General features: G+C 45.3%; 1 protein-coding gene across 1 annotated transcript; it reads right to left on the bottom strand.

Moving 5' to 3' along the window:
* Window positions 1–1,276: 1,276 nt before the first annotated feature.
* On the bottom strand, window positions 1,277–4,554 carry phox2a (paired like homeobox 2A). The gene is made up of 3 exons (XM_085795467.1): window positions 3,859–4,554; window positions 2,155–2,342; window positions 1,277–1,933 (listed from the first exon to the last, which is right to left on the bottom strand). The coding sequence occupies exons 1-3, from the start codon at window positions 4,079–4,081 to the stop codon at window positions 1,439–1,441; spliced, it is 906 nt and encodes a 301-aa protein (XP_085651593.1). The 5' UTR covers window positions 4,082–4,554; the 3' UTR covers window positions 1,277–1,438.
* Window positions 4,555–12,103: the final 7,549 nt, after the last annotated feature.

Below are 12,103 nucleotides of genomic sequence, written 5' to 3'. Positions count from 1 at the left end.
GTGTCTGGGAAAGATTGTCCAGTATTTGTCAGCTGCAGGTTAATGAATGTGAGCTGAGAAAAAGTGATGGAGTAGTCGGAGTCGGTTGTTGCAGGTTAGACTCATTCATTCCCATCAATCCAAGCAGGAGAATCAAAACGCTTCTTGAGTCATCGATGATATGAGAGACCAGTTGTCGAACAATGATACCAACTCTACAATTCAGTTTTAATTAGACTGACGGATTTGAAGGATTTCTGTGTATCAATGCAGATCTTCACCTTTATCCGTCTGTTCAACAGGGGCAGGAAACTGAAAACAGAATTCTCCGCCCGTCTCCCCTGCTGAATTTTAACAAAGTGTGCACTGTTTGACAGAGAAAGGCATGATGGGAGTGGGGGGAGTCAGGACTTGATACAGTAAAGAAGAGGGATGGGATGAATTGAACTGGGGAGGTGTCTAGTCTGGACCCGGCTGCCTTAATTGGATTTCGGGTTGCCCCGTTTTGCTCGGCAAAGAGATTTAGGGGGACCCTGTTCCTCCTTGTGGGACTCTGTGTGTCAGGGGGCTTAGGGGAAGTTGTGCTTGAGGGTAAAAGTTTGTTTGTTTTGTTTTTTCAGCAGAGACTCGATGTTTAGATTTCTGCTTTAAACCCCATACCTTACCACCCCCCCTCCCCTCCACCATGCTCATCGGAGCGGCTGCTGTGGCTGTCCAAGTGCTTGACTGGGTGTGTTGCAATGCAGCGAGTGTGGGAATGTGAGTGGAAGAGTGCAAGAATAAGACAGGACAGAAGGGAGAGTGTGTGTGTGTGTGTGTGTGTGTGTGTGTGTGTGTGTGTGTGTGTGTGTGTGTGTGTGTGTGTGTGTGTGTGTGTGTGTGTGTGTGTGTGTGTGTGTGTGTGTGTGTGTGTGTGTGTGTGTGTGTGTGTGTGTGTGTGTGTGTAAGATGTGAGTCAAAGACATTTTGCATGAAGTCGGGCTGGACACACAATCATTGTTTTGACACCGTGAAGGTTTTGGCCAGGTAACAGTTTAAGGGCCTGTACATGAAGAGTTTTACATTATTAAATAGAGCTGACAACACTGTGTCTTCTAGTTTGATCTGAGGAAGAGTGATCTCTGGTCGAACTGTATGAGCAGCTCTGATTTGAGTTGAAGTCGTTGCTGGAGAGAAACTGTCCATGTGCAGGTGGAGTTTCGCAGCTATAATGTGCACAGTTGCATAATATTTTTTGGTGACCAGACGTGTGAATGTATTGTCTTGAGCTCTGAATCACTTGGACAGGATAGTGTGGTTGAGGAGAACCAAGGGCCTCGCTGAACTACAGCTCAGCTGCTTGCCAGTGAAATCAGCGTTTTAGTGGGGAAGTCCTGACTCTCTCATGAAAAGCTAGAAACTCCTCACCGTTCCAGTCGACCACATAATGTCTGTTTCTTTCTTTCTCTTCCTCTGTGCTTCAGAACAGGTTTGTCTTGATGGCCGGGTTGGGTTTTCTGTGGAAGGAGGACAGGACTCCAGCAAAAGGCCCGGTCATACTGTCCGCCGGCTGCCAGGCCTTCAGAATCTCCTGAGTCTGGGCGGCGGGCTGAGCCACGGCCGGGTTGGACGGCCCCAGGCTGGACCAGCTGGGCGGCTTCAGCCCCTGGAGGATGGGAGAGCTGGAGGTGTTGGTGTAGCCGCTGTTGGCGGGAGCCGGGCTGGGGCTCAGGCTGGCAGGGCTGCCCAGGTTTCCGTTGGCCGAGCCCGGCAGGGAGGCCGTGCTGTCGGGCGTGGGGCTGCAGGTGGATTCTTTGGACTCATCATCGTCTGATGAAGATCTGGGCTCTCCGGCCTTCTTCCCTCCGGAGCTGTTGCTGGTCGTGCTGCCCGTGTTGCCACCAGAGTTGTTGGCTTTGGCGTTGGCTGCACGCTCCTGTTTGCGAAACTTGGCACGCCTGTTCTGAAACCACACCTGGTGAACACAGACAGGTAGGAATTAACATTTGATGAAAGACAGATGCTAAGATACATATAAATAGTCTTAAACTGTGAAATTGCAGATCAATTGAATATCATATTCTATTTGCAGTGGTTGACAATGATTCAGGTGTGAAGTCTGAGCTTCTGAAATGTAAACGTTAACTAGTAAAGAAAACCCTGTAAGGCATGAGGAAAAGAGCCTGCTCCTCTCACCTGCACCCTGGCCTCCGTCAGGTCTATCTTCAGAGCCAGCTCCTCCCGGGTGTAGATGTCCGGGTAGTGGGTCTCGGCGAAGACCCGCTCCAGCTCCTTTAGCTGGGAGCTGGTGAACGTGGTCCGGATGCGTCGCTGCTTCCGCTTCTCGTTCAGACCGGATGGGTCCGAGAAAAATTTGTAAGGAACTGGAGAGAGATAATAAGAAATATTTAGTGACCGAAAGGCAAATTTTATTCGGGCTGATCGAGACTTAAACAGAGCAGAAGCTATGCGCAAACGCACGAAGGCCGTGCGTAAATGCAGCAGAAACTTAAGCTCACCTTGTTTGTTTTTTTGTCGTTGTTTTTTATTTTTATAGAAAATATTTCTAAAGGAGGAAATCTTTCACTGATTAATAAACGATAATCAGATGTTTTTAGTCAGCACGTGGCACAGTAGGCGGGTTGATGGCTGGTAGAGGCGGATTCATTTCTGGATAAAATTATCGTTTTCGGAGCCAAACAGAAGTGATATTGGAATAAAAAATATAATTGAAGCAATCATGACTTGGTGAGAGACAGGCCTCATTTATACAGGGAAACTATGATCATCACATACAATCATCGGACGGCTGCTCCACAAATCTGGTTAAATTTAACTGATTTCATTTTTATTTTCCTCAACATGTAATTTGTTTAAAATGTTGATCCGGGGGATTTGACCGTCAAAATACCATGGGAATATAATTAATGATAGTTAGCCTACTTGAACGTATTATCTTGAAATGTAATTAGTCTGTTTATTCAGCGAATTTATCAGTGACATTTTATTTTGAACGCTGGACGTCGTGGTTTATGGGGATGTCAGAGCATAATAAAATAGTAATTTAGTTTAAGTAGAAACCTGTTAAATCTAGACTAAACTAAAAAATGAAATTTGTTTCACGGCGTTTTCATTTAGGATGAAACGGATACTGAGCTTAAAAATCCAACACTGATTATTTTTTATTTCATTTATTTTTTTTTATATAATCAAGATGCGGTTATGGTTGTGAATAAAGATAAATTGCACACGCACATAAAAACTGTTATAGATGTTAGATGGGCCCACGAATGGCCACAGATTTGTGAGTGTGTGTTTCGTTAAGAATCAATCAGCTGTCAAATTAGCATTTTTGTGGCCATATTTATTATAATTATTTAGACTATTCTTATTATTATTATTACTGCTATCATTATTATTAGGCTATTAATAGTTGTTGGCTAAGCCCATTACACCGTGCCATCTGGTTTATTGCAGATTGAGTTATTTTGCGCGTTGAACCTTTAAATATGTCCTTTGAGCTTTTTGACATTATTAAAAATAATGATATGAGTAAATAAAGCAATACACTGATTCAACATGAAGTTGTCTCCTTCTATAAATTAAGTTTTGCAGTGATTTTTCTTAATTGGGAATTAAGTCAAATGGCCTGTAATAAAAATCCACGTATAACATTCTAGGCCTTGCATTGGCTAGATGATTGGATCACATTTAATGAAAAGTAGAGTTGACAATTCAACATTTTCTTTCGGAGCTCAAACCAGATGAGGTGGTGGAGCTTGTGACATTTTCTCTCCTTGTTTTTTTCCTTAACGTTATGACCAAGATTTCCCTCATCTCTGACCTTTAGATACATAGACCTACAGAATATTTTGTTGTTGTTTGTTGTTTTTTATTTACCTGAGGAGTAAGGCGTGGGCTGGTGCTCCCTCAGGGCTCCCAGGGTGCAGCTGGCCGTGCTGAGCGGGGTGCAGCCCGGGTTGGAGAAGGGCCCGCTGCGGATCGGGTTGTACTGGAAGGAGCTGGCCTGGCTGCAGGAGCTGAAGTCCGCGTAGGCCGACGCTTCCATGGCCGCCATGCAGGAGTCATAGGAGTTCAGGTAGGAGTAATCCATCTTATACATGGAGGTCAGCCGGTGCAAACACCGGTCTGCAAACACAAGAGGAGGTGAACTCTGACTCGGAGCGTCTTCAGGTGTTTTCTCAGCGCAGATAGCGGGGATGTTGTTCAGAACAGTGGAGGATGTGCAGAGTGGCTCTGTCTCTCCAGTATGTCCACGGACTGTGGGATGGTCTCTCCAAAACTCCTGTCAGCTCTCAGCTTTTACGCGGCTGTTTTTTTTTGTTTTTTTTTTCGTTTTTCACGGAAAATAATCCAGAGGTTTTCTCTGTTCTCTCTACAGTTTCACTCTGCTCCTTCACTTTCTCCTGTTGTTTTTTCTCTCTGTGTCCGTGTCTCCCTTCTCTTCTTCTTCTTCGTCTCTTCCCTGGACTGCAGTTCGCTGTGCGCTCGCGCTCCGTTTGACAGCGCGCTGCGGCTCGCGCAGTGTTTATAATAAACTTGGCAGAGCGCGAGACAATAGCGAGGCGGTGGTCTAGTTTCCATGACAATGCCACCAGTGAGTGAGCGTGGACACGGACAGCCCCCCAACCCCCCCCCCCCCCCACCCCTCCTCCTCCTCCTCCAGCCCCACAGCTCACTTCACCCGCCCACGCGCTCAAGAGCCTCGCGAGCTCGCAGGTGTCAGCAGAGTTAAATAATCAGAGTAAAACAAAACAAAAACCTAACGACTCCTTCATTTAAAGCAACTGCTTCCGTCTCTAATGGTGAGTCAGTCCAGGCTTCGTTTCCAGCCCAAACACCACTAAAACAAAGTGCCACCGTTACATACACGTTATATTTATGTCAACAAACTGTTCTTTAGGAGACTAATCAGCACATAATCTGTGTAACTAACAGCCTTTCCCGAATGTTTACTCGCAATTAGCTGCTTTAGTCTTTCAATTAGACTATGCTAGATCTCCTTTGTGCCAGCATTATAAACAAATGTTGATATACCATCTTTTTATTTCAGACAATTTGAGCTGCCGGGCTGTGTAAATTTAAGATTAACAACATACATGCAGCGTTACCGGCAAAATATCTGAAAACAGGTCTACCGTATATCAGGGGTTACAATAAGTTTGTGAAGGGTTTATATTTGAGAATTGTCCGATATTGGACTCATCTGGCAAACAGACTATTGGGGCAGTCTTTAATGTGTAGTTATTTTGGTTTAGATGCAAGACCAAACTGCATGTTTTAACTTTTATCATCGGGATTATTGCTGCATTTTTTTTAGCAGGTGCAGGTAGAGTCTCACATACTCTACTGCTCCATGACCGGTCAATATTGTTTCAGTGCCCCTCAAACGGCTCGTGGAAACAAGTGCAGCTCAACCACAGAAGTCCTTATGAGGGGGAAAACGTCCAGATGTGACGGTGATTGCTGAGATTAAAAGCTTTGATTTGATTCCGATCACTTTTACGGAGATGTCACCAGAGTGCGCGTCAGTTTGATGTATAGGACTAGAGAGAGAAGCGGCTGCAGAGACAACCGGAGCAACCACGACAGGCTAACCATAAACGCATTGACGCTTCATAAATTGGTTTAAGTTTATTGTTCGGTGTCATACAATGTGATAAGTCATATCCCACACGGCCCCCATCGCACGCACTTGCGCGCGCGAAGGGCTTCAGACCGACAGGCGGGCGCGCGCTCCGTGCTGTTTCAAAATGTGGTGCCGTCTAAAAACATTTCAGAGTCTCCTCGTGAAATTAACAGGCTTTTTATTAGTGGATAAATTTCACCAAATAATATAATCCACCGACCAAAATTACGTTGTGCATGACGCACGCGAGAAATTAATTAAGTTTGGCTCGTGAGCGCGCGTGCGTAAAATGCATAATAGAGCTCAAAGTGCGCTCTTATCTCTCTGCTCGACCAGAGGCTGCAGATGCTCCTTAATGACATTAACTAACCCCACTCGTGCGCGCATGCGTGCATCTTCTGCGCCGTACTCACTTAAACTACAAATGAGTGTTAATGATAAGATTTGTTCTAGGTGTTTATTGTGTGGTTGGTGAGAGTTGGTGGGTGTTTGAGGCGGGGCGGCACGCGGTTCATCTTGTGCTGATGCTGGTTTATTTTGTCTGGTTTAACATTTCTGTCTCCCTCGCTGCTGCGGCCGGGGGACACGACAGATCTGAATTCAAGAGAACCAGTACAGTCCAGCCCTCGGTCTGAGTCTAAAGATACAACATTTACAGTGCGAGTCCAGGTCTTTATAGCTGTTAGCTGTGGTAACTTCAGCTTTATACTGTGGCCTGTTTCTATGGTTATTATTGCATATTTTGAATATACATCTGATAATAACAAATTATTAATGGTAATTATTTGCTCAAACTTACTGCTCCAATTGGAAACGTCCTTTCACATATTAATACAAAGATCGTGTGACTTTGTTTCACTTGCCTCACCGGAGATACTGAGCTGAGCTCCTTTTACTGGACTGGAGTGTCATAATGCATCGTGGATCACAGGTCTGTGCTGGTGTTACATCACACTTTCGATGCTTTAAGCCCCAGTGCACATTAGGCTTTATAGATGCTACACGGCATAAAATAGTGTAAGCAGAAAATACCGCAGCCTCTATTGTTAGGCTACTTGTTGCATCATTTACGTATACAAGTGCCCCGCAAGACGAATTTATAAGACAATAAAGATGTCATTGCAGCACATTTGTTGGACGGGAACACACATCTTGTGAAATCACGCTGCAAACAGAAATGTTTCTGTCCTGAACCCCACTAATAAAACATGGCTCAAAAACACACTGCTATGCCACACAACCGACAAAAAAATAAAAAATAAAAAATCAATTAGTACATGATCATGAGCGCGTTTTTTTCTTTAAGATCATTAAAATAAATAGGCCTATACATTTTATAGATGCAATGCCTGGTGGTTTCGGCTCCCAGACTCAGACTGCACCTCTGTTGTCTGTTCCCGTCCCGTCTGGAGGGTTCAGAGGTGAGTTTACCAAGAAACTTAAACTGTTTCAAAGTTAAACTCTCCATGCCGGTTCTTCCTCTCGAAAAAGAGCATCCAGGAGCGACCCTAGCTGTCCCGCTTTAAAGCATTTAAACATTTAATCCCTTCAAAGAGGGGACCGGTCTCTTCCAGGCCACTAATCCGCCCTATAGTGCTCCAGCGCAGGGGGAGACCTCTCCTCCGCGGAGGCTTTAACTTTGGACTTTTACATTCATGGGGCGATTTGACGGAAACAGAGCTTTGGCATTCATGACGTCTGAGTCAACAGAGGGGGACACAATGGTCCCCTAGAGGCTCCTGAGGGCGCCCGAGAGAGGGACCCCGACTATATAGGGGATTATGGGCCCATGGAGGACTGGGCCATTAGGGAAAGTCTTATGCTGTCCGTTTCTGGTGAGAGTTATGATTGAGTTAACATTAAAGGACCAATACACCTTTTCAGCGATTGTTTTGTGTCCTTGTTCAAAAAGCCTTATAGGCAGAGGCAGCATCCACTAGGAAGTCATTAGGCTTTAATGGCAGGCGACCGAAACTGAAAGAGTCCAGCGATTAAGACCATAAAGCAATTACCCACAAGGCCCTGAATGGGAGTAATGAGGGAAACATACGGTATGGGCCATAGGCCTACCGCAGCGGTGATGAGGAATAATTAGGAAGACAACAAATCAGTTGTAATAAACAGAGTACTTTCTGTTAGCAGGCTTTATGGGGGTGTCAGGGTGTAAGGCCTGGACTAGGGACTACATGTAGATATGTTATGTTATGTGATGTATTATTCCAAATGTTTGGACCTCATATTCAGATCCCGTTCAGCGTTCCGAGTTTTATTTCTAACATGCTGAGTCACGATAAATCCTAATTAAATTCCTTTCATTTGCTCCCTCTCTGCTCGCATATCTCCTTCCAGTGTAATTGTTTGCGATGCTCCTCCAGCTCTTAGACCCAGTCCGGCCTTAATGAAGCAGGCAGCAGGAGAAAGTCAGGCCGGTGGAGCAGGCTGGGCTCTATGATGGATGGCTGGATGGTCTTGATGGAGAGATGGAGAGGTATATGGATAGAGACAGGGGATAAGGGATGAGTAAAGGATGGGAAAACCGCTACACTGGTTTGAAAGAATAGCCACGCGGGAGGCCCAGCCCGGTATCTGTCCCGTGACACGCGGTGGTGGTCTGAAGCAGTCAGACAGACAGACAGACAGACAGACAGAGAGCCTGCCAGCTCCATCCATCATGGAGAGACTCAAAGAAAAACACGTCCCAAATGTCCCAAAGCCGCTTTTCGTGCTTCGGACTCGGGCAGCTATTGATTCTCTTGTGTGGATAGTAACTTTGTCTGTGTGGATCTTTGTAAAACACACAGTTAGAGGCACATATAACATACGGAGATCACACTATATAGACTGGAGTCAGTGCCACTGATCCAGATCATACACCAAACTGATTTTAATCTGCTGATGTTTACAGCAGGTGAAACAGGCAGAATGAGCTCAAAACTTTGGATGAGATTTTAGTGTGGACTGTAACATTTATTATTATTTCACCATCCAGCGCTCGATTCCCTGCATAACATTTCAATCAATGTGATATTTATGTGACAATTAATGTGAAATCAGTTGCAGTAATTTCAACAGCTTTATGTGTTTTAATTGTCTTCAAGAATAGAGTGACTTGAGTTTTTAATATGTAAAAATCAATTTGAATGTATACAGTTATTTCTTTTATTTGTATAACACGAGTCACGACCCTCATATTATATTTTGTAATAATATATGAATTAATAGGCCAGATGATGTATCAAAATTACTCGCTCAATTTGGGCATGTGTGTTTTGTCTGAATTTGATTGGGCATAATGTTGTTGTGAATATGGATTTATTATAGACCACTCAGGATAGATATGATATGGATGGCAACAGTAGAAACATCTGTGTTCTTAATCATCTTGTTTAGGAGTCGCTGACTCTGCTTTAATTGCAATTTTTGCGTATTTTATTTTGGAGCAAAATGTGCAGTGGCTGATTGAATCTTGATTGATCTGATCGGGTTCTCCCTGTATCATCATAACATCTCCGGTTTTACTATCTGTCCATAATTTACCGTGGTCGTTAGATGGAATATTTAATCTCCTATCAGCATTATTAATATTAATCACAGTCCCTGTCTTGATATTTAAGAGTATAATTGAATGGGACCACTGGGGCCTGCAGGCTCCTCTGCTCCGCTGAGTGCAGGCCTCGGTGTGATCACACAGCTCTCAACCAGTGTCACTGAAATGTGTCGTGTCATCGCCCCTCTGAAGATGCTCTCCCTTCGCAGGTGGATTCGATTGCGCATAAAATAAAATCAGAAATCACGGATCCCGCCGTTAACGTCGGGCCCCGCGTCTTTGCAGCAGCAGAGGCTGCTGCTGGTGCGCATTTGATTTGCCCGGTGATGGATGAGAGAGAGCGCAGGAAGGAGGGGATGGTGGCGGTGGGCTTTGGGCTGGGAGGGAAGGAAGGAGGAGAGGGAGGAGAGGAAGGGGGGTCCCATCGGTGCCTCAGTCCCCGCATTTCAATCCCCAATTACCGGAATGTGCCGTGACGCTGCGGCTCGAGACGACGGCGCGCATTTAACCGGGTTAGAGACGAGAGCAGCAGCACTCAGTGTGTTGTGTATGTGAGACTTCAGACAGGTAGTGATGATACACAAGATCCAAATCTGGATCCTGACTGAGCCTGGTGTCCAATACACAGGAGGAAAATACACAGATATTTCAAGTACTAGTAACTTAGTTGTAGTAGTAACGTTTTGAGGAGTTGTATTTGGGCCTGTTGAAGCTAGAAACCACCTGCACAAAGGATGGACATGCCAGAAACCAGCAGAACATTGGGGAGCAAATTGACAATGCCTTACAAAGTATTGCTTTATCTTATGTTTTATATTCCCACTTTTGATTAACAATGTAAATACGCATTTGAGGCAAACTGTTGATAGCAATGTTCAGATATATTGCACCATCCCTGGCACCTGTAATATACCAGTAAATCCATAAATCATAAACACATAAACAAACACAACAATTTTTAAACAAAATAATGCGAGAATCAAATGAGACAAAATAACAAGTGCAGCACAAAGACTGAAATATGGTGCATTCATTGTAACCCATCAAATTACACTCAGACTAATTGAAGTCCACTTCTAACATCAGTTCAACACGCACTCATCAGCCAGAACATGACGCAGAGCAGCTGCGGGTATTCACATGCTGCGTATACATCTCTCCACTGCGGCACCAGACCTGTATTATCCTAATGGATAACGGCATGTTACTTAAAAAAGAAGCTTTTTAGGATAAAAACCAGGTCCCGGGAGACCACAGTACACACACACACACACACACACACACACACACACACACACACACACACACACACACACACACACACACACACACACACACACTCATGCACACCACAGCTGGAGCAGCGAGGGATGGCCGCGCGCAGGAGAGCTTCTCCAAACACGCTAATTAGATCTGGAGCTCTGGCCCCGCGCTCTGAAAGCAGCCCAGCGGCGGGGCGCGCGGAGCTGTGGAAAGTTAATTGAATTAAATTTCCTCTAAACTAATTAGGCTGCAATCTGCCACGCGAGCTGTCCCTGAGCAAGGTTCGAATTAGGCGGAATGGATTTGTTCCTTTTCTTTAAAAGAAAAGGAGGACAGACTGGTGTGTTTTTTGGTGGGGTCCTTTATTTGTCTTTTATGCTAATTCTCCATCCGCCGGGGGGAGGAGGGGGGGGGTTACCATCCGGTTGGCCAGAACCAGAACCAGGACCAGAACCGAGCCACCAGTTAGTCCAGGCGTTAACACAGGTGGGGGTCAAGAGTCTGATTTTTAACAAACACATCAACCCAAAATAAAAGCCCGGAGTGCGGGCTGGTAACAGCGTCTCTCCATGAATGAGGAGCATCTTCACTCCGGGCTGAGTGGACTGAGGTAATGGAGGTGAAATCGATCGCTTTCCTGGGGGAGCACAATGAGAGAGAGGGAGAGGGGTGGAGGGGTGGGGGGCGGTGAGAGTAGTGCAGAGGGACACGGATGAAAATCCCCCGTTAAGAGCAGGGACAGATATGATAATGGGAGAGCCTCTAGTAGTCGTTCATCATTCAGCACCTCCACCTGGCTGCTGCTGCACCTCACAGAGCTGCTGCTGCTGCTGCTGCCTCAGCTGCACCGTGACGCCACCCAAATCTAACTCCTTCACCAGCAGCTTCTCCTCCAAACAACAGATTAGTTTTCAGCACCAAGTAGAGCCACAGCCTGATCTCACACATAACTCAGCTCTGTCAGACCCCTCCACCCCCAGGAGAACTGCATGGTCATTTAAGAAACAATTCTTGTGCATTTTATGGGCTTGCTGGACAACAGACAGTAGAGAGGAGAGGGTGCAGATTAGACCTGCAGCGTCCAGACTGAGCACTTCTGATGTTTGTTTGTTTTTTCTAAAATTTGGTTCATTACAGTTTGTTTGGAGAATTTGCACCTCTAAAGTGAACCAGGTTGTGCGTTTTTATTTCATGTTGTGGCCTTATGTTGCACACTGCTTTGGGTTTTAGTCCAAATGGGTTCATAGTGTCTGTATTCAACTAGTTGAAAAAGGTTCTTACAGTATATAAAAGGTTTAGCAGTACCTTGACATGCTTCGATGGAAGAAGACGGAAGTATCTGTTGAAACATGTCAAGGTACTACTAAACCTTTTTCTACCCATGTCTTCTTTGGGTTTTGTGCTAATTTAGTGCAGATTCTGAAAAAGGGAAGTAAACAGAGTGATGCGCAGTAGCATCAGCTGATGACGGCGATAGCAGTGGTTGGTGTTTGGGTCTGTGTAGTGTTTATTGTGCTTGATGGCAACTTGGACCAGGCTCCTCCTGTGTGTGGGCACCTCCTCTGACAGAAATGAGGAAAAAATTGTCTATGTATCTTTTTTATCTACATGCACGACTGCTGCGACATGGATGTCGGTGTTGGTCCACGGGGCAGCTCCACTTAACTTCAAGGGAGCTTTCAGGG

This window comes from Trachurus japonicus, chromosome 13, assembly GCF_045865225.1.
Source record: "Trachurus japonicus isolate A0001 chromosome 13, Traja_1.0".
Taxonomy (NCBI): domain Eukaryota; kingdom Metazoa; phylum Chordata; class Actinopteri; order Carangiformes; family Carangidae; genus Trachurus; species Trachurus japonicus.
This window is presented reverse-complemented; position numbering and strand designations above follow the sequence as displayed.

Excerpts from the sequence above, each read along its gene's own strand:
- phox2a (XM_085795467.1), bottom strand. The coding sequence starts at position 4,081 with ATGTATAAGATGGATTACTCCTACCTGAACTCCTATGACTCCTGCATG. Across the intron at positions 2,343-3,858 it reads GCCCACGCCTTACTCCTCAG|TTCCTTACAAATTTTTCTCG; the intron begins GTAAATAAAAAA and ends ATCTCTCTCCAG. Across the intron at positions 1,934-2,154 it reads TGACGGAGGCCAGGGTGCAG|GTGTGGTTTCAGAACAGGCG; the intron begins GTGAGAGGAGCA and ends TGTGTTCACCAG.